Source organism: Trematomus bernacchii, unplaced genomic scaffold (genome assembly GCF_902827165.1).
Source record: "Trematomus bernacchii unplaced genomic scaffold, fTreBer1.1, whole genome shotgun sequence".
Taxonomy (NCBI): domain Eukaryota; kingdom Metazoa; phylum Chordata; class Actinopteri; order Perciformes; family Nototheniidae; genus Trematomus; species Trematomus bernacchii.
In genome coordinates this window covers 2,674,988-2,697,550 of record NW_022987683.1, presented here as the reverse complement: position 1 = coordinate 2,697,550, position 22,563 = coordinate 2,674,988, and the positions used below count along the sequence as shown (strand labels likewise).

General features: G+C 42.1%; 1 protein-coding gene across 1 annotated transcript in view; it reads left to right on the top strand.

Moving 5' to 3' along the window:
- LOC117487764 (mitogen-activated protein kinase kinase kinase 11) overlaps positions 1-22,029 on the top strand; it is a 37,341-nt gene extending 15,312 nt beyond the window's left edge. The window contains exons 2-10 of the mRNA XM_034136420.1: positions 3,336-3,516; positions 7,933-8,081; positions 9,587-9,762; positions 10,695-10,947; positions 13,285-13,398; positions 16,097-16,268; positions 16,366-16,469; positions 16,635-17,246; positions 20,619-22,029. Of these exons, the coding sequence (XP_033992311.1) occupies positions 3,336-3,516; positions 7,933-8,081; positions 9,587-9,762; positions 10,695-10,947; positions 13,285-13,398; positions 16,097-16,268; positions 16,366-16,469; positions 16,635-17,246; positions 20,619-21,217 (2,360 nt within the window). The 3' untranslated portion in view covers positions 21,218-22,029. The remainder of the gene's footprint in view (positions 1-3,335; positions 3,517-7,932; positions 8,082-9,586; positions 9,763-10,694; positions 10,948-13,284; positions 13,399-16,096; positions 16,269-16,365; positions 16,470-16,634; positions 17,247-20,618) is intronic.
- Positions 22,030-22,563: the final 534 nt, after the last annotated feature.

Below are 22,563 nucleotides of genomic sequence, written 5' to 3'. Positions count from 1 at the left end.
AGATTGGGAAGTCATTGCCTTCAATGATTGTCCGTCTTTGCACCTGTAGTCATTTTACAAAATCACATGCACTGTTGCAACTTTGAAGGTGTGTATGTTTTCAATAGAACTGGGTGCCAAAATTGTCGCCCAATGACATTACGAAAACAACAAATCTCCCGTTCAACGTTCACACACTCATACACACACACACGCACACACACAGCAGACAACACAACCTCTTGTGATGCATTCCTTTGTGACGTCAAACCGCTGCCTCTGGGCTTCGAGTCACAGCACAGGATGTCTGAGAGAGAGAGAGGGACAAAGACATAGACAACAAAGACAGAAAGAGAGAGAAGCGTTCATGTGTTTGGAAAAGACAAAATTAAAAGGAAAAGAGAGACTGACTGGAGAAAATAGATTTTCCAGTCAAATATGCAGGAGAAAAAAAAGGAAATAAGTGCCTGGCCCAGAAAGTCAGAAAGTGACTGCATATAGGGAGTCTTACTTCCCTATAATAAGTCAAATTCTTTGCCGCTTCCCTCCTCCCTGCGTGTGACGGCCGGCCCTGCCATCAGTGAGCATGCTGCCAGCAAAGGGGAAGAGAGGCCCGGCTGCCGATCATACCGAGGCATGTGATTCCGAGTCACACCGCAGCAACCCACATCCTCACAAAACAAAGCCTTCCAATGCTGCGCGGTTGCATAACACTGGCTGGTTACCTAAATGTGTTTTCTTCGTAAGGCTATTACATTTTTTACAGTGTATACTTTTCTCATTTTGGATTCTTTGTGATGCATCTATGTTTAGAGACCCATTCCTTTACATCAGTCATCCATATCTGATTCAGCGATGTCACTGCTGTCAGGTTTGTCACTCCCTATCAATAAAGTTCAATCATTTCTGAAAAAAAAAAAAATTCCGGTTGGTTTAAGGTTTCATAAAGTCCCAGTAAGTGTGGTTTCGGTCAGGTCAAAAGGTGTCTAGACATTAAGATCTATCATTTAAAGGTTGTTTTTTTTAAATATTGGCAGTGGTGGAAAGTATTTAAGTACATTTACTTAAGTACTTTTACTTTACTTTTTTGACATATTTGTTGTTTCCTTGAGTATTTCCATTTAAAGCTACTTAATACTTTTACTCCACTACATTTCAGAGGAAATATAGTAGTTTTTACTCACTACTTAATTTTAATACTCACAGTTACTAGTCACTTTGCACATACAAATACACATGATACACTGATATGGTGTAATTTTGTACTGTACATCTTATCTACACAGTATTTAAGTATATATATATATACAACACTTAAATGCTCGTACATGTATAAAACAGGATAACATAATAACCATAATATAATATTGTGAAAAGATCCATTCTGCATTTAGAATACTTTGATACTTGTAGAGTACACTTAGCTGATAATACTTCTGTACTTTTATTATTCTGAAATGGGTCATTGTGCAGAATACTTCATGTACATTTTGATGCTAATACTTTTGTACTTTTACTGAAGTAACATTTTGAACTCATACTAGACCATAGTATTTGTACTTTTAGGTTAGGGTCCGAGTACTTCTTCCAACATGGAATGTAGTAACACTTGGTCATTGGTTCCACAGCATTTGTTTATCTATATTCAAATGTTTAGTTAGCGTTTTTGAAAATGCAACACATTACAAGACATCCATCACACGTGTTTCAAAGTTGTTTTATCACAGTTTTAACTTGCAAATCACCAGTTGTTGTTAAAGTAATGGAAATGAAAATATTCTCTAACTTGACATTAGCAAGATAAGTGTTTACTGATTTAAAGGTGGGGTAGGTAAGTTTGAGAAACCGGCTCGAGATACACTTTTTGTTATATTCCATGGAATGCTCTTAACATCCCGATAGCAATGAATATCTTAAGTGCTTTGACAAAAAATCCATAAAAACAATGTCATCTGTGGAAGCCGTAGTACTGTAAAAAGTACGACCAATCATTTTAGCCGGCCCGGCTTAAATAACTGGATGGCCTACCTGCCTGTCAGCCTTCCATCTGTGCACAAACTTATCTCGTGCCCTCATTGGTCATGTGCACGTTCGTGTGTGTTGGAGGAGGGGCTCTGTAAGGAAGTGGCAGATTTTCTCCGGTTGTGTATTTTCAAATTCTAGCGATCTCGAGCTGGTTTCTCAAACTTACCTACCCCACCTTTAATATTGTTTTAACTTGAATCGATTTCCCAGCATTGCAAGTTATTAAACTTTATGGACATAATATTCTCTCCCAAAAAATGATTTGTCATTGTCTCTGCATGAAATCATTTTTGCTCCGTCATGATAATTGACTTTTGGCTTTTTTGTGAACTTGTAGTAACACTGCTCCTTCTCTGTATTCTTAGAAATCCTAACAATACAGGTTTTAACAATAACAGCTGTTGATCATACTGGCAGTATTTGTCTTTTTCTTCCTGGCATCATGCTGGCGCTTTTGGAGTTTGGTTTTAGGAAGAGTTTCAGAAGGAGCATGACCCTCCAGTTTCTCTGTCACAATAATGAATGCAAATCTCTGCAGAAAAAACGTCTTACCTTGAATGAGAATTTGCAACATGTACTGACTGTTCATAAAACTCAGATGTACAGTAACACTGAAAACCTACGTCCTCACTGGTCCATTTATTCGCAACCACTCATAGTGTGTTCACCTTTTTTAATAACAGTGGTTGCTTTTCTTATGTTCTTTATTTGAAAAGCATTATTGTTTGGCCCAAGGGAAGTCATTTGGGAGGCGGTTAAACACTTGTCATTATGACACATTCATATTGTCTTTCTTTGGTGCTTTCTGTCTTGTGTTGCATGAGGGTATTACTCTTCACAGTTTACAGTCTTTTCTTGGTGCAAATTGTAGTTCTCTGCTCTGAAAATATGAAAATCTGTGGGGCAACTTGTTTTGAAAAGCAATTACTGGTCGTTTCTTGTGATTCCCATTATTTTCCTCCCACATTTTATTGCAAAAACAGTCCTTTTTTAATCCCGGGGTGAATGTCATAATGTCTTCCATATTCCTGTAGCTGCTTCACAACAACAGCCTTGAGTGGTTCTATGTGTGGAAAGTCATATTTCTTAGCCAGGGACACAAGGGACAGTGTTGTATTTATGTTGTTTTGTCAAATGCAAGTGAACTCCTTTCAAATGCTACACCCTTCCAAGGTTTCTAATTTGTCTTGCCAGTAGTAATCCTGCTGACGGAAAACAAATAGACAAACAAACCCATCTTAAAGCATGACCTCCTGGGAGCGTTTTTAAGTCCAGTGATACAGTACATTTCGTTGCATTTCAACATATCCTGTCTTTCTCTTCTTCTGCAGTCCTCCTGTCTCAGCCCATAGAGAATGAATGTATGGAGGGTTTGACGCTGAAGATCACGGACTTCGGCCTGGCCAGAGAGTGGCACAAGACCACCAAGATGAGCACCGCCGGCACCTACGCCTGGATGGCCCCCGAGGTCATCAAGTCCTCCACCTTCTCCAAGGGCAGCGACGTTTGGAGGTGAGTGCACACAACCATTTTCAAGCTCGTTCCAGGGTTTTATTGTAAGGCGGATATTAAGAGGTATTTTACCAATCACAGCACCTTATAGGAACTTTTCCACACTTTGGGAAATATGCTTTATTGCTGAGAAGATCAATACCATGCTGATGTCTGTATGCTAAAGCTAGGACTAAGCAATTAGGTGTATTTCACAAAAGTGACACAAATGGTGTTTTTTGTTAGAAAATAACATGTTTAATTTCCCCAAATCAAGGATAAACTTAAAACTTTTTTTTCTTTTATTACATTTGTATTTTTATGCAGAACTAAAGTCATATTTACTGCTTCGCTTGAAGGACATGTTGTGAGTGGAATAAATAAACCTGAATATTATATATATAACGCATGTTTGATCGCGAGCCAATGAATACGGCGGCGTGTCTAATGATCTTAGTTTAAACGCACCAATCTGTGATACAAGTCTCCAGCTGACTAATATAAGTGTTTCTATGGTGACAGAGACGTCTCTGATTGTGAGGGATTTACAAAGTAGGTCGTGCAGGATTTCACAAGGACGTTTGGCATAAAACACTTTGATAATGCAACTGAAAGGAAAGGGTGGTTGCTGGTGCCGTGTATTCTGATACTTTGAACACACCAACCAATAAAAGAAAGAACTAATGCTCTGCTCAATCCCTCAAGGGCTATAAAGTAATCAATGCTGCAACACTATTGGATTTCAGCAACAGGCCAATATTTACACCAATCACTATTATATTGCCATTTATTTCCTACTGTAGTTCAATCTGTGGATTCTCTCTATGATATCTTCACATTCTCATCCCTTCCTCTGTTGTGCCCTTGCTCTCTTAAGTTAGCTTAGGCTAAGTGAGCTCTTAGCCCCGGGGCTAAGAAAGCTTTCACTCTGCCACAATCCTGACACATTCCAAAGTGGCTAACCCGGACTTTAGCCGGGGGCTTGCTGGCACTGCTTTTTGGGGTTTTCCCCTGAAAATCAACTGTTCACTAAGCTAGGCTAGGAACCCTGGACGTGTTAGGAATAACTGAATACCAACTTCAAAGATGGCACCCCATTCATTCCTATTAAAGTTACACCCTGGGCTCTGGCACTTAAAGAGGCCCTTTTATACTTTTTGGGGTTTTCCCTTTGCTGTAGTGTGTTATGTAGGTTGTTGTCCCCCCCCCCCCCCCCCCTTGCCTGAAACGCCTCCATTGGACATCACTATGTAACACTCGCTCTTCTCTTGGCTTGCGCTCCAACTCATTGTACTTGATAGGCTAAGGGGCGGGACATCACTAAGTGTTTAACCAACCACAACAGAGCTGGCCAGCTAAAAAAAACATATTTTTGAATAGTGCTATCTTTAACGGAGCGACCGCGTTCGCTGCATTTTGCCAAGTAGCCGACCTTTTGAGGGTAAGACATGTCCAGCATTCCATACTCAACTCTTTGACCGTTATGCACGCACATTCCAGGTACTCACGGTACTCTGCATTTTGTCATACTTCTCAGTGTAAATGCACTTAAGCACTCAAAATAGCAAGTGTAAGTATATAATCATAAATGTAATAATACAAATCAGCATAATAAAAAAACAATACAGCCTTTTGGTGTGATGTTTATGACCAAGCCTACACCAAGAGCAATTACAGACAATTAAAATGTCTTTATATTCATGTAAACAGTAATCTGTAGTAATTATCTGCAACAACTCAGCAGGAAAGTGGTCTGTGGATAGAAAACACGATAGAAACAGAGGGAAAGGGTGAAAGTGCAGGGAGGCGAGGGTGGGAGACGCGAGTGATGACGAGGATGATGGATGGCAGCAAGACCGCCGCACTCATGTGACGGCGTGCCGTCAAAGAGCTGCTCTGTGCTTTGTTGTGGGACATCTGTACAGCACACTGTCCCATTGTCTCCAGTATAGACAGAGAAGGAGGCCACACACCAGACCTAACCACAGCCTTTTATATGGGAATAGCTCTGTGTGTGTGTGCATATATCTGTGTGTGTGTGAAAAAAGAGTCCCTCGATTATGGTTTGTGGTTTTATAATAACGCCTTAATAACTGGCTTGAGAGGGGATTCATGAGGGCTTTTAAGTGCCATGGTTAAATTAGCATAAGGGAAAAGACAAATGATTTCCTAAAGCAATAATACACATGAATGGCTTTGCTGCATTGTGGTTACAGCACTTACTCACATATGCTATGGTTTAATTTTAATCCATTGGATTTGGACCTTTTAATCCACTCCTAAATGGTTCCTTGCAGCCCAACACAGAGCCTACGTGAAGCCAATTGAACATGCTGCTACAGAGAACCTTTTAGAAAGCGTCTTTGAGGACATCACAAATGGTGGAAGCCACTTAAGAAATTTTCTGGAACTTAAACGCACCCTATTTAGTGTACAAAAGTGTACAGTTTCTCCTCAGTGTCCCACACACATCCTCTGAGTTTCCATGTCCACGTCTCTGAACAACAATCCCACATAAATTCATTTTCACAGCTATCACAGCACAATCTGGAAAACAGCTAAATGCGCAAGAGCTCTGAAACTGAAGGGTGATCTTTGTTCTACTGTTCTTTCTCTTTTGTCCACGGCCGCTCGTCTCCAAAGCCGCCACGCGGAGACAGCGGTCGCCTCGGGGACGTTGAGCAGCGTTTTTCTGCCCAGTGTGTGGAAGTTGTAATTAAAGAACTAAATAAAAAAAGGCTGCGGCCTGCACTCTGCACTTAGCCAGCCTCCACAGCGCTCAGTGGAGTCCGGGGGGGGGGAGGGTAATTGACAGTGTGGGAGATCCAAGTCCACGCTTCATCTTCTGAGGACACAGAGCTGCTCCCATTGTGTGGCTTCAAAGTCCTGTCTGTGTGTGCATTTGTTCGACTTTTGTATGCATGAGTTTACAAGCACATGTTTCACAAAGCAAAAATATTTCACTTTAAAGAATGTCTTTGTTCTGTACTGCCACCACTATGATAATGAATTGGTAAGGTATTATGTGCCGAACAAAGCAAACAAAATGTCCATACATAGAAGTAACCCAGGGTGCAATGAGCAATTATCAGTATTTACATTTTCATTTTGGATAAACACATTTTAGACTTTCCATTTGTATCAATTATTGTATGGATGTTTGTAGGCATGAAAGGTTTCTTATCAGATTTGGCACAATAGATTTATTTTGTTCAAAAAATAAAACAATATACAAATATGTATTTTGACTGGATTGGTTCAGTTTTAATTGACATGTAGATAGCCAATTACATATCTAGAAGTGTTCACTGTTGAACATAATGGCTTGCTGTCATGTAACTTTGACTTTTTTGTCCCTTTAGTCCTTTACTGGGGACATTTTAGTCAATATGCACATATCCAAATTAAACACTTCAAACAGGCTTAATGGTATCATTTGTAACATTTTTGCATTAAAAAGTCAAAAAGAGGCTTAACCTATGCTTTATATTTTGAGTTCAGTATTTACATTATCAATTATTTTAAAACAATGTATCTTTCTGTTTAATTTCGTCGCTTATTGCGGCAACGTATATGCGTTGGGGTTGTCTGCCACAAGCTGTCTTAAATTAAATTTGAACCAGTTTTACGGCACATTTTTAAGATTCACTTTTCTGATCGATTTTCCTTTCAAACTGCATTGAAGAAACATTGACCTTTGACCTGAAACTGGCTTCATCAAGTATTTTTAATATTGTGCATTTTTAAGCTGCACATTTTTTTAAGGGGTCCCTGCAATCGTGTCAGACTTCTACAAACAAAAACAAAAACACAATAATATGAAAGATGCTATAACCATATACAATCTTTACTCAACATTGTTTAAAGAGGACATGTCCTGCTCATTTTCAGGTTCATATCAGTATCTAGTGTCTCTACTGTGACATGTCTCCATGATCTAATGTTCAAAAAGCTCTTTATTGTTCTCATACTGCCTGTGCTGCAGCACCTCTTCTCACCCTCTGTCTGAAACCAGAGTGTGTGGGAGAGAAACTCCCTCTAATAGAATAGAGATAGATAGAATCGGAGGGATGAAACCCTCTTTAATGGTCACACATGCAGAGCACACAGTGAAATGTGTTGCACATGCACAAAACCTATTTAACACACTACAGGGAAGGGACCTGCTTCACAGTCAAAGCCATTGTCTATCTGTTTGCTGGAAGACTTTCACTGTGAAGCATCTGGGTTTGCATTAACAGCTTATGGATATGTAAACGGTCTCAAATGGCAGAAGTCTAAAAAGTCAAATGAAAGAACATACTGTGGTGGTCTAATTTCACCATATATAACACTACTAAAAGTGCTGATGCATGTGTATAATGCGTGTTCCGGGATCTATGCTGTGTCTAATCCTGTCCTGATGTCCTGTCTCATGCCTGTGTGTTTCCCCCCCAGCTATGGTGTTCTGCTGTGGGAGCTGCTCACAGGAGAGGCCCCCTACAAAGGGATTGATGGATTGGCCGTCGCCTACGGAGTGGCAGTCAACAAGCTGACCCTGCCTATCCCTTCCACGTGCCCCGAACCCTTCGCTCAGCTCATGTCAGGTGGGACACGTGTTTGGAAACATAATTTAACTCATTGCTCTGTTTATGCAACGACTTCCAGCTCAGTGGTGTGACAAGACAGTACTCTTGCGTAAGATCAAACCGGAGTCTCCTCTTTCCATTTCCTCAAAGCAGGGTTGAAATTGAGAAAACAAATTCCTGTATGTTGTTAATAACGTGGCTGAGATGAGGAAGTGTTTTTGTGTGCCCACGCCACCTTGTGCAACTTACCAATGACTTTGTTGGAGTTAAAAGAAATGTCACCAGGGCGCTGTGGAACATGCTAGCAGGCTGTTATCTGCTCCTGCCAAAACACAGACACAGTACGCTCACATTCTCTCCGCTTATCCCCGTCTCTTGATGTCTGCTTGTCTTTTACGATTGTATTAGAAAAAAAAGAGATCAGTGCACAAAGACACCGATAGCCACCTCGGAGGATTAATTAATTATTGGATTGGTTTTTGATCTGCTTGTATTGCAGCAAATTATGCAAAACCCCCCACAGCATGCTAATTAAGGATCACACTTTGAATAAATGATCAGCTTGACTCTAGATTATGCTAACAGAAGTGCTGGAATATGTGTAAATATAAATGAGAGGCATCGCAGGATACTCTTTGGACATGAATGCAGGAAAACACTTCTAAGTAAGTCATTTGACCGGATTGGAAGTCTTATAATGGTGACGAACAAAAAGGGTGATACAGTTTGCCTATTTTTAAACACAAATTCAGTTTTTCTAAGGAATATGGTGATCAGTGACCTACTTCCTCTTGATTCAAGAAAACGCTAGGAAGAAGTGAAACTGCTGGAAACAAGTCAATTGGGTCTACTTTAACGACAATGTTTTCCACTTTGTTTTAAGGAAACGACTCGGTACCAAACAAAATAACAATTTTCCACATGATCCTCAACATCAATTTGATCTGCTTAGGTCCACCACTTTCAATGTTGTATCGGTCCAAGGACAGCCATTCATAAGAGAGTGCGTTGGTGTAGTAATAACCAGTAATGGAAAGTAACTAAGTACTCATGTGTTGTACTTAAGTGTGAAAATGTGGTACTTTACTTGCATATTGAATCTTTCTTCCTCTTCATACTTCTACTCGACTACAGGTCAAATCGGAACATCGTCCATTTTTACTTTAATGTTAAAGCTTTATTTACTTACAAATTAAGATTTTTGGACAAAAATAGTGTTTAAAATTATGATATTTCGTTATAAGCCAACATTTCTTTTCTCCAACTTTAGAGATTAGGAGAAAAAAATAGACCTTTTTATAAACATTTAAGTAATTTCTCAATTTATTTGAGTTTTTGGACGTTTTTGTAAATGTATTAAAAAGAAATTGTGCCTTGGGTACATTTATGTATTATACTTTAACTACATTTTGACTTTATTCCTTTAGCTAGAGTATGTTTGGTGTGGTATCAGTGCAGGCTCTGAATACTACTTGTCCCACCACTGGAGATATCTGACCCGCTGTCTGCTGTTTGTGTTACAGAGTGCTGGGACCAGGACCCCCACCGCAGACCCAGCTTCAGCTCCATCCTGTCCCAGCTGCTGGCCCTGGAACAGCAGGTGAAGGAAGAGATGCCGCAGGAATCCTTCCACTCCCTGCAGGAGGACTGGAAACTGGAGATCCAGGACATGTTCGATGAACTCCGGGCTAAAGAGAAGGTAAAAGGGCGCTCAGTGCAGGAGTCAGTAACCCTTTGTGTTCCCTTTGTATTTTCTTTATCAATCCATACATTTACATATCCTAGATTCTCATATGTGGTTGATTTTATTTAGTGCATTTCAGACAAATTGTAACTCCATTACAATATTTCATAGTTGTTTATTTAAAAAATGTTCTCTATTAAGTTTACACAGCAATTACACTGATCTTGTATCCATCAGAGCCGAGATAAATACATAGAAACCTGATTGTCTTCCATGTACATCCCTGCAAGAAAACAAATAAACGTACTTAAGATAAAGTCATATAATTAAACAGCCAGACTTTGGTGTCATGTGGGAATACAGTCTTTAAAGAAGACGTTTCATGCTCATATTCAGAAACTTATATTAGTTTGTAACAGAACATGTTTGCATGCTTCCATGTTAAAAAACGTCTTGTCACACCGTCAGTTGGAATATTCCTTTCTTTACCCTCTTTCTCAAATGCTCCGTTTTAGTGCATTTCTCTTAAGACAGAAAAAGTATGCGCTGATTGGCTTGACAAAGGAACTACAAAGGAACTTCTGGCGTGTTGAGTCCCATGTTTTCTGACAGGGCAGCCAACAAACTGACTGGGTTGTCGTATTTCACACGTTGTGGCTTAGTAGGCTCTCCATATGTATGTTCACAAGCACTCTCTTTTTGAGAGGAAAACCATATATTGCAACCACTTCTGTGGTGCCTTAAGGTCAAACACATGTTATCAGATGAACGCAAGATAAAAAATTGCCTACTCAGCTAGCCAATAATGCTCATTAAACGTTTAATTCAAACAATCTTCGGCAGCTCTTTTCGAACCAGGTTGAGATGAGACTGTAAACCAGACACATGATAGGGACCTGCTCTTATTAAACTCCTCTTTCATCCACTTGTCCTTCCTCGTCCATCAGGAGCTGCGAAGCCGCGAGGAGGAGCTGAAGCGAGCGGCTGTGGAGCAGAAGTCCCAGGAAGAGTTCCTGCGGCTGAGGGAGCAGGAGCTGGCCCAGTGGGAGCAGGACGTGTTCGAGCGCGAGCTCAGCCTCCTCATCCTCCACCTGAACCAGAACCAGAACCAGGAGAAACCCAACGTGAAGAAGAGGAAGGGCACCTTTAAGAAGCACAAGCTCAAGTGCAAGAATGGCGAGAAAATCAGCCAGCCTCAAGGTGTGTTTATGTGTTCTGTCTTTGAGTCGTTCTGTCACAAATCAACAACTAGCCAGATTGTGTCAGGCAACGATCTTGACGAGAAATCCCATTTCAAGGGCCATTAGTGGCTCAGTCTCTAGAAGCAACGATAACAACAACAGGCAAACAAAAAAATACAGAGCAGAGAGGTGGAAGTGAGGCAGAGAGTTTGTGGTACAACTGTCATTTTGTGGCTCAGCTTTGCTTTGCTGTCCTATCAGGAATCATGTACGTTTAAAGACGATATTTAGAAAAGCAGGCTGCCGGTATTTTCTGCTGTTGTACCAAACATTTGAAATGGTTTGTCCTTTATTTCCATCACAATGTCAAACTCTTTCAAATGTTTCCATACCCTGAAACAACATTCACACAGACGTGACTACAGCAGATATTTAAACTGTCCAACACACTGCAGCATCCTCTACTATCACAAAGTCACATAGTTCACATCCAGTGTGTTTCAATGCGTGTGTGAGTGTATTTTAGGCTGAGCAAGCATGCGTAAATCCACTGTGTGTGTGTTTGTGAGTGTGTGTGTTGTGCTTAGGCCTTTCCCAGCAGCAGCAGGGCGGTGATGTGGTGGTGTTGGGGGGGGGTTGATGAGAGGGGAGAGTGAGCCAACCACGCCTTGTTACTTCCTGTCTATGGATACACTGCTGGCTGGCCTCCCTTCACTTTCTCACTCTTGCTCCATGCCTCTCTCTCTCTCGCCGTCTTTCTTTTTAGGTATCCCTGCCTCACCCTTTTTTCTCTCACTCCTCTCCCCTCTAGCTCCCCTTTTATTCTCTCCCTAGCCATATCTCCCTGACTATCTTTTTCCCTTTCCTCTTTCCAACATTATTATTAATACCTTCATCCTGTGTTGTTCTTGCAATCTGTACGCTGTGGAATAACTCCTATATGCCTAATCCTGTAGATACAAATAAAAACATTCTTAAAAGGTTCTTATTAAGGATTTAATGGTATTTGTCACATCCAAACTCAAGTGTATACTCAAGGCTGTGCTAAAAGCTTAATACAGGCTTTGCATATGCATCACAAATTTGGCTCTGTCATGCTTGTATAGCGGCTAAATATATAAAGATACAAATAGCCTGGTGATAGGGAGATAGATGTGCAGTGGTATGACTGAAAATCAATTTGCACTCCAAGTAAAACTGTAAAATAAATGGCTCTTAATCTTCAGCCCTAGGTTCTACATAGCTTAAGTCAGCTCAATAAACCAGAGATCAAATGTTAGCTTATTTTGCTAGCTAGCTAACAAGCTAGTTTAGCAACACTGTTCAACTTTGTAAACAAGACCCTACTCACCCTAACACTAATGCTAGTTGCTAATGCTATCAGTAAATTAACAAATTACACTTATTTACTACCTTTAGTTACTGAAATGCTACCCTAGAATTTATAACTAGTGAATTTGAGTCATGATGTCAAGATACGTTTATTAGTTGATTAACTGTTATTAGTGGTATCTCCTTCTTTACATCCGTCAGTGTCAGTCACGCTCTCACAAATAAAATTGAGCAGTCTAATATCCTTTAAAAGTGAGCAAATATATAACTTAAAGGCACAAACCCTTGATTAAAATTGAACGGAATTAAGAAATCCACATGTACGAATTACAGATTTAGGAGGGGAAATTGATATATTGAGGGCGCATTCATTTGAGGTAATTTTCAGAATGAATTTCTAAATCTATTACAATTAAAATGTCCCTCTTGATACTCATCAGGCTCCTTTTTAACAGTATTGCCTTCTTCTCTCATCAGCAAATAAGTACTTCCTGCTGCTGCTGCTACAATAGTTACTTCTACTAGCTAATTGCTATGGAGCTATGGGGCGAAGATCTTTCTCAAATAACTCTACAAGTTAATTAAATAAAAAGTCAATTTAGGGCAGAAATAAAAATGTTTAGGGATTTATTATTCATTTAAATAAAGTGACCCTCCTGACACTTACTGAGCTCTGCAGATTTGTAGCAGTGTTAGCTAGCAAGTAGCAGCAGTAGCATGCTGTTAGCCACAGCTAGTAGTTACTTGCTATGTTTGAGATGAAATGGCCAGCAGGCAAATGAGCCATGTAATATAAGGCTATTGAAATCTGCTTACTCGGCACACTTTGACATAAAGAAACATTGTGTGCCAAGCTTAGAATATGTATTGCACTGAATTTCCAGTTCCATGGTAGTCAGTACGGACTATTTTGGACAAAAAAGGAACCGAAAAAAAGTGCTGAATGTACAAATGTTAAGCAGAGCGATGAAGACTAAACAAATGTATGTATTTAGGTGGTCTAACATTTTTGTTTGTGTTGCAGATTTCATCCATAAGATCACGGTGCAGGCTTCCCCAGGCCTGGAGAAGAGGCGTAACTCTCCTGATATGGGTTCAGGCTCCTCACCCTCCTTTCGCCGTTTCCGTGCAATCCAACGTGAGTGAAGTCATTTTTGCCTTGGATGAACACGCAGGTGGATGTGTGTGTGTGCGCTCTGAGAGATTCTGAAGAGCAAAGAATGAAGGATCCTTTGTCTTCTTGCGTGTACTCACAGTATCTGTTGCAGCATTACTCCTCACAGTTTCCAAATTCCCCCCCTTTCATGTGCTCTCAACCACCCACTCATCTTTTTTATCTTCCCATGCTCCCCCCCCCCCCCCCCCCCTGCTTTACTGCTCTCTCACACACACAGCCTTTTTCCTTTTCAACAGTCTCTTCCAGTCCAAATATTATCTGACTTCCTCTCAGCAGCTTTTTTCCACTGCAGCCCCGCTCTGCTCCCCCTGCCTGCAGTTCGCTCAGTGCTGCAGCGGGGGGAGCCATTGAGCTGTATTTTCCAGGCAAAAAGGGTGCACAGTTTTATATGCATGTCGTGGCTACAGTGCGGTTTACTGAATTAAAAATAAGCAAGGAGGAATTCACTGCTCTAGGAGAAGGGGTTGAGGAGGGTTGGAGGCAGAGATTTACGGAACTCTTATGCTTGTCGGGCTCCTAGACAAACGCCCCGGGATCATTTCCCTTCGGAGGGAATTTGTAGCCAGTAGGTCGAAGGCCGTCTTAACAAAACCCAAAAGGACATTTGTGGTAAAGCAACAGGCAGTGAAAGGGAGTTTTTTCCCCCCCAAACAATTACCAGTGGGTGTTTACAAAAAAGCACAAATTGCAGTGAAACATTTATGTGTAAAAGTGGTTAGTAAATCTGCAACATCTGCCAGCTTCATTTACTCTTCAAATAGAAGGCTGGTTTCCTTTGCTTCCTAATGACTTTCCTTAATGGCTATCACTAAGGCATGAGTGTGTCTGTCATTAAAATGTGTTTAGTGGGTATTTATGCTTGCCCTCTCAGTAGTAAGCAGTGATTTATTGCTGGGGCTCTGCAAACTTATTTGTCTAGATAGCTGCCAAATTGATTTGTATTACTCCACAGAGTCTATTCAACAGGATTTGTGTTATGTTAATACAAATGAGTATAGGAGAGCACTCTTGGAAATTACCTCTCTCTTTGTGCCTTTTTTAGATAACAAGTCAAATTAAACTTTCCAATTTTCTTTAGGGACTTTTTAAACTCTGGGAACAATTAGCACTTTTAGCATGCAGTAAGATGTCTGTGTCATTTGCTTAAACACATTGAAAAACTTAATTAAAATAGAAATTCATAACCATTACAACTTGATTCAGGTGGACATTATGAGAAAAATAGTGCTTTTAAACAATAAAGCTTGTAAACATGATTTTATAAAAGCCCAAATAGCATACTATTTGGGCTTTTATAAAATCATGTTTACAAGCAGAGGATAAAATGGTGAAGTCTAAAAAAAGAAATGTTGTGAATAGAAAGTATCCCATCAACACATGATGACATTAAAAGTGACACGTTGCATAAATTGTGTTTTAAAAGAGGAACACTCTGTGAAAGGGGAGTGTTTGCAAGCCACGGTCCGATCGGGATGAAATTGCATTGCTGCCACTATCACCTGACCTCTGTGATTGCTTTGAAAACATTTGATTGGAGAGTGATGGGAGGCAAAGTGCAGCCAGGCCTGCCGTGTAGCAAGGGCCAAGGGAAATAATACAACATATCCATTCAGAGAGAATATTTACTTTTTCCCATTTCTGAAATGAAGCCAGATGAATGAGGGAATATGCAGCACCGTAGCTTAGTGAAATAAAAGGGAAGTTGAAATGGTTCTCCTTGAGACTAACATGTCAGGTGTTACTGTTGAGAATGCTGCATAAGGTTTTCAGAAGGGTGCGATGGAGTCTGTATATTGGGAGGTGTTGTGGCAGGAAGCCTAGTGTCTCCATGCTGGGTGTGAATAAACGTTCACACAACATTCACACACTTTGTGAGAGCAGCATAGACCAGCTTGTGAGACACTTGTGAGTAGTGAGCGGCGTGGACACGGAGCCTGTGCAAAGTGTGTGAACGCCATGTGAAATCTCAACTTTATATTAGCAATCTGCACCTCTTCTGGTTTGGCTCATCTCACACGATCTGCTCTGCGAACCACTTCGAGGTTACCATCTATATCCATCCATCTATAAGATAGGTCATCTCAACACTAGGTTAGAGTTACAGGGGCCCTTTATTTCTCTCATACTGCCTGTGCTGCAGCACCTCTTTTCACCCTCTGTCTGAAACCAGAGCCCCGTCTGCTCTGATTGGTTAGCTGGCCGGCTCTGTTGGGAGTGCTCGCCAATAGAGGCGTGAGTGTTTTGTAGTGATGTCACTATGTTACGAAGTAAACGAAGGAGTCCAATGGAGGCGTTTCTGGCAGGGAGGGGGAGTGTTCGGGAGAGGGAGCTTTTAGACTTTACAGACTATTTACATGTATGTACCTGTGTTGTGTAACACACTGCAAAGAAAGGAAAAAGCATAATAGGGACTTTTTAATCGAAACTTAAGCTGTGCAGAAATATGCGCAGAAAAAATGCATTGTCATGACTTGAGTTCCAGCTGCAGCAGTAGTCAATTAAAGGTCATTGTGTTGGAAATGATTTCAGGGTTGCCGTCGATTTATTGGCGTAAACTGTCTTTTAAAAAATGCACACCTCATTAAGATGCAGCTAAGCAGGATGCATACTGATGACTTTCCAACGTATATCATTTCTTTTTGTCCTCTTTCCCCTGCAGTCAGTCCCAGTGACAACAACAGGACGTTTGGTTTGAGCCCAGTCTTTCCCATAGAGGCCCCTTCTCATAAACAAGCCAATGGGGACCTGAGGGCTGGCCCTCACTGGAGGCCCCAGAGCCCCAAAAGCCCCAAAAGCCCCAAAGTCCTGCGCCTCAGTCCCCAGGAAAGCAGGTACAGCCTTTTCTTTGATATGTCAACCTTTTAAAAGGTGGGATTTAACTCTACTGCATTAATAATCATGATTAAATCCTTTTTTCATTTCTTCCAGTCTGTCTATGAGGGCCAAGCTACTGGAGTCAGACAGCAACGAGGGGGGTGAATCCAAGGATGACTTTGAGGAGTACAGACCCTCCGAGCCCACAGCTCAGAACGGTATCTAACGGCCTCCCATCAGCAGCTAACCGCCAGCCGCATATCTTCCATTAGCCACTGTTACAATTCACGCTGCCATGACTATGAATTATGCATAAAAGCGAAATGAATTATAAATGGCTCGTCTCTTTTTCCGTCTTTCTAAAACATTTCCTCTCTTTGCAGGCGCCTCAGTGAAGGACAGCCTGCGGCTCCCTATACCTCAGCGAGACTCGGTCAGCGAGGAGCGGGGGTCCTCCCCGGCTGGCTCCCCCAGGCCTGAGAGGAGGGGCCTCATTAAGGGCACCCACCGGGCCATACTGGGCTACGGCTCCCTCGTGGCCTCTATAGGACTCGGCCGCTGCCTGGATATTCCCCCAAGGGTGCCACCTCGAACTAACCTCCCTTCCCTAGAGAACCACACCCCCTCCGAACCAGAGATCTCCCTGCCCATGCCCCTCATTTCAGACCCCCCAGTGGTGGACGATCTCATTACCTTTTCCACCTCGGAGCAGCTCCCCAGGCCACTCTTAGATTTAGCGATGCAGTACCAGGAACTGAAGCCCTTGCCCCTGACGCCGCCTCCGCCAAACCCCCGTGAGAGGAGCGGCCGCCGGACGCCGCAGATGCCGCACAGCCCTCAGAGCCCCCGGACCCCCATTCGGCACAGCAAGGCCAGCCCAGGGGAATGGACCCCAATTTCCCAGTCAACTAATGGGGGGGTGGGCTGTGAGTCCTGCGAGCACAGAGCGGAGCGGAGGAGGAGGTCCAGCCACGGCCTGCACGCCTCCCAGCTAGGTCAGTGGGACTCTTCTACCCTTAAGGGGCACTACATCCAATAATACAAGTCAATGTTAGCTAACTAGTGACTTGGAGGACTCACACATTTGAAAAAGAAAGCCCGTGTTACTAACTGGGGTTGTGAGATGTCAAAAAATTACACAATTTACAAAATACACATCCTGTAACAGTTCTGAGATATAGCAGCCAGGTATATATTGCACAGTTGCATTGTGGGAAGTGAAGGAAGCCCAGTAACTTGGCAGCATGACTCATACTAAAGGCTAAAAGTCAAATGTCTGCTGCTTGATTTTGAATGTTCTTTTTATAAATTATTTGTTTCTTCCTCAACTTTATGAAAGTGCTACACTAAATCACTGGAGTGCTCCTTTTAAAATTAGTCTCCTCTCCAAATCGAATCCATGATTTGTTTTTTAATTTATCTGCGTGATTCATCTGCATTTCCTTGAGAGCATATTTTAAGGAGGCCTCGCACTGAAATTGGATCCAACCTTGAAAAATGTACCTTTTCAGCATGACAATGTTCCTTCACAGCTTCTTCCAGAATTGTTATTGTCACTTTTCTAAAGAAAGATCTGTCTGGCACAAGGGAGGCTTTAATGCTGCACAAGCTTTTTTCATTTACATCAAAGCTCGTCTTCTGCTATTTGCATATCGCAGGTAACAGCTGGCCCCTTCCATACTCACTGCTAATACCAATCAAATCCAATCGTCTGTTGTTTTTTTCCTCTTTCAAGTCAGAGTTTTCTTTTAAAGCAAAGTTGAACATTAATGCAAAAACATCCAGGTGCACAGCCAAAGTCGCGTTAATGGTCACTTCCTGTTATAGTTTGGCTGGGTGCATGTCGGGTGTATTTACGCTCCAGTTCAAGCACTTCTTCCTTTTGAGCCATGCCAACTGTATGCCTATATAACAAGTGTAAAGAATTCAAACATGCTAAAGATCACATTCAAGAGGGATTAGCGTCCTTATAATTACATGAGAGTGGAGTGTTCTCATGAGGCATGTTTTATACTTTTGTTCAAATTCAGGGATGATGTGCATATCAGCAACACTTGAATCCAATGTACAGTACATTCACTTGTATTTAACCAGAGATAATGTGCATTTCTGAGAAGCTCCGACACAGTTTAGAGCCGTAATGATGACGGAGGCGTGGGTATAGGTTGTTTTTAAGAGCGAGTGGGCTTTACCGGGGCTTTAAGAGTGCCCTCTGGTAACATTTCACACTCTATATCTGCTCCATTTGACTCACAAAGCTTGGATTCTCCACACAGAGGCTCTTACAGCGCTGCCCCCAGATACTGAGCAGACATGCCTCGCCTGTTCCTTCTGCTAACAACCGTAATCTCACAAACCGCATGCACTCATTACATTGGGGCGCACAGAGGCAAAAAGCCACACGTAATTAAGCAGCGAGTGTTTTAGCTAAACATCTTATGTTTATTGCCTTCAATGACTCAGATGCATAGACAGACTGCCACGAGGTTGCCGGCGGTAAATGCTTGCTTGAAAGAGAGAGATGAATGCAGAGGAATCCTTCACTGCCGGTTGCTCTCATGTGACTCCTGAATGCTCTTTTTCGTTTGGTGTCAGCTGAATAGCCGAGCAGCCTCTGAGAGTTGCTGTTGATGTAAATAACGCCATTTGGCAGACGCTTCACATTTGGAAATAGCAAATGTTCATTCAGGCTGATTTATTCAGAGTTTAATGTTCTTGTCAGTGCTAATTTACACTTGCTGTTGCAGCTCTGTCAACTTGTTACGCGGCCCTATGTTGAAATTAATTTAGAGTAATTACATCCACATTTTTTGCTTGTGAATGTTCCATTTCTTTTTTACACTAATAATGTACCACTTTCATGTTTTGGATTGAATCATTTTAATCCTACAGGTGTATGTGTTTTGCAGAATTTTAGCACGCAAATGCATATTTTAGATTGGAGAGAGCACTGCAGTGGCTTGAGAGTAGAATTTGAATAACAATTAGAGCCTCCTTAGGAAAGAAGGTGAAACAGAAGAAGATGTGAAGGTTTTTCATATTTAAAATATTCAGCCTTTTTATGAAAAGGCGTCCTTTTTAAAGGAAACCCACACGATTATAGAAATAAAGATGAATTTGCATCACATTAACTTCTTTTGTTTGACAATATGTTGTCCCAGAAATAATTGCAATAAATGATCTCATGGTCATTTTAGGACAATGTTATGCCACGGACATACAAATAATATATTAGCATAAAAAGGCAAGAACAGGGTGTCAAACAGTATTAACCTTAATAAATTATCTAGAATATTCAGACTTCAGAATTGGAATGTGAAGGAAAATATTAAAATATCCTTAATAAATAAAATAATAACAAACCAAACAACTCAAATACAACGACTATCTTGCATTTAATACATACACCTTAAGGCAGGGGTGTCCAACTCAAATACACAGTGGGCAAAAATAAAATAAATCGGTACTAGTCGAGGGCCGGACTGGTTCAATGTTTATAGCAAAACTTATTGAAATTAACTTATTGCACATATTAAACCTGGGACTAACAAAGCTTAAATGATTGCCTATAAAAACAACTCTTATGATTACATTTTTCCACAGGCCAACAACAGCTTCAAAAAAACAATTTCCCTCAAAGAAAAAAACAAACATGCCCTGTTGTCACAAGAAAAAAAGTGCAGAAGGAAACATCCATTTAAACTCAGTGTGCTGCTCTGTGATGCTAGTTCAAGCCAGATACTTGGCATCTCATCTTGGGTGCAAGTTCATCAATGGATGAGGAAATCCTCAGGATTGAGTGAAGGTGTGCGTGCAATATACCGGCGGGCCAGATCTAATAGTAATTAGAAATGATCCTGCGGGCCGAAATTAAATCTACCACGGGCCGGATTTGGCCCCCGGGCCTTGAGTTTGACACATGTGCCTTAAGGTAATAAAGAGCCATTCATTCCTTAACAGGCAATGATCTGTCAGACCAGTTCCTCAATGGTTTGGACCTTTTAAGAAGCATAAAGTATCAACACACATGTAAACACAATGGACATACCCTATATCATACATCATTCGACAGTCCTGGTCAGTTGACATATTATATAATTACTTCGGTGGCTCTTGATTAGAAGTCCAATAATATTTGGAATTCTGCTTGAGACTGAAACTATTAGACAGAAAACCTTAAAGATGCTTCTGATTTGCACTATGGGAAATGTAGGACCCAGTGTATCTAAAGCTTGATTATTACTAGGTGACTACAAATCAGAACACCTTAGCCTCCACATTCTTTCTACTCTGTATTCACCAATCCAGTAACCTTGTGTAATCCTTAATGGTGTCCCTTTAATGCTTTGTCTTTCTGTTCCCTCCAGTTTTGGACCTGCCCTTGTACCAGGACTCACTTGACCCTGATGATAAGCCTCCTGTGCCCTCTCCCCTCCACCCTAGCCCCGCCCTCTCCAGCCCCAAAACCCGACGCCTGGAGGTCAGCGTGATCCCCCGGCCTCGCCCGTCCCCCATCCGCCCCCGCATCGACCCCTGGAGCTTCATCTCAGCCGGTGGCGGGACCTCTGGGGGCCGCAGCCCGCACCGCTCTGACAGCAACCCTCTGGGCTACCAGCCTTCCCCTACCAACCCCTTCACCAACTGTGACCCCTTCCCCTCACCGGACTGCGACCCCTTCGCCCTCAAGGCTGACCCCTCGAGCGGCTCGGACACGGCTTCTCCCTTCGACCCCTTCTCCACTCCCTTTCCCACCTCCCGTTCTGCCCCGTGCTCCACTAACGGTTCCCCCACGCTGCCAACCTTCCGCATAGCGCCCATCAACCCGGCCGACTCGCCCCTCATCAACCTGGGCTGGGCGGCCTGCAGCAGACCCCTGGATGTTACCAAAGAGAGGGCTCACCCCCGCAAGACACTGGGGCTCAAGCCCTTCAAGTCCCCAACGCAACTCAGAGACGATAGGTTCTAAACACGAGGCTAGGCCGGGGGTTTGTCGCAGGAACACAGTCTAGGACCATCTCACTACTATGTCCTCCATCTTAACAAACATTTGGAATCTTTAAGAAAAAACCCATCAATCAACCCACTGAGTGAGTTTTACCCCAGGGGAGCCACAATCATTGCAGGTCCTATTGATACGCCAGCCTGCTGCTTCGGAAGCCAGTGAAAGGCAGTGCTTTGTATTGTGGGAAAGCTGCCTTTGAACCAATAGCTGGTGCCCATTTCATTCTTCCTCTCTATCCGGGTTTCTCTCCCCTTTGAAGAAGCAGAACACAGATCACTAGTCCCATCTTCCGATCCTATCAGGCTGCTCATATCACCTGCTTTCATCTCCCGCCTACCTTTGAAGCATTGTGACAATGCAGAGGTGGATAAGGCGCCTTGCACAGCTTCATCTGCCTCTACCTCTCTGCAAACTGAAAGCATTCAGGACAATGGAAAATTGGAGTGCCTTATTTCGTGAAGTGTTTTTAGTATATATCTTTTCAAGATTTCTTATATGGTTAATCTGGTGCGTAGGGAAGATGCTTTACATTTGACTCAAATTTGCAAATCAGCTTGCTATTGCTGTGGAAGAAAATGTCGTCTACGTGTCTGTGTGTGCATGTCTAGGCTCATTGTTCGAGGAGAGCTTATGTTTAAAAAATAAACAACAGCATCTGCCTGTTGTATTATGGGAGAAAGTGTGAATATTCTAGGCCACTCGTGAAATCCAAGACAAATCCATGACCCAGACATTCCACTTGGAAGCAGATAAAATTCCAATGACGTTCCCCTTGAGATGCCAGGGATTTATTCGGCTGGCAGGCGACACAGGAAACGAGCCGGGGGAGCCCTCTGCATTCCCTTCACATGCCAAAGAATGCCACTGTGACAGTACGGGCTGGCACACAGAGTGTTTGCAAATACATTGTTTTTACCTCCATGGAGTGCCAGACGGGTGGGTTCTGCCACACTGGACAGTACAGAGAGAGTTGACAACACCATAAACACTTTTCATATCATCCAGTCTGTCTTTTCACTACCCGTCTGATGCTGTAGGAAGGTTCAACCAAATACATTCAAGTATTTGCAAATATTACAAAATGTATGGAAGCTTCATTTAAAGGTAGGGTAGGTAAGTTTGAGAAACCGGCTCGAGATCGCTAGAATTTGAAAATACACAACCGGAGAAAATCTGCCACTTCCTTACAGAGCCCCTCCTCCAACACACACGAACGCGCACATGACCAATGAGGGCACGAGATAAGTTTGTGCACAGATGGAAGGCTGACAGGCAGGTAGGCCATCCAGTTATTTTAGTCGGGCCGGCTA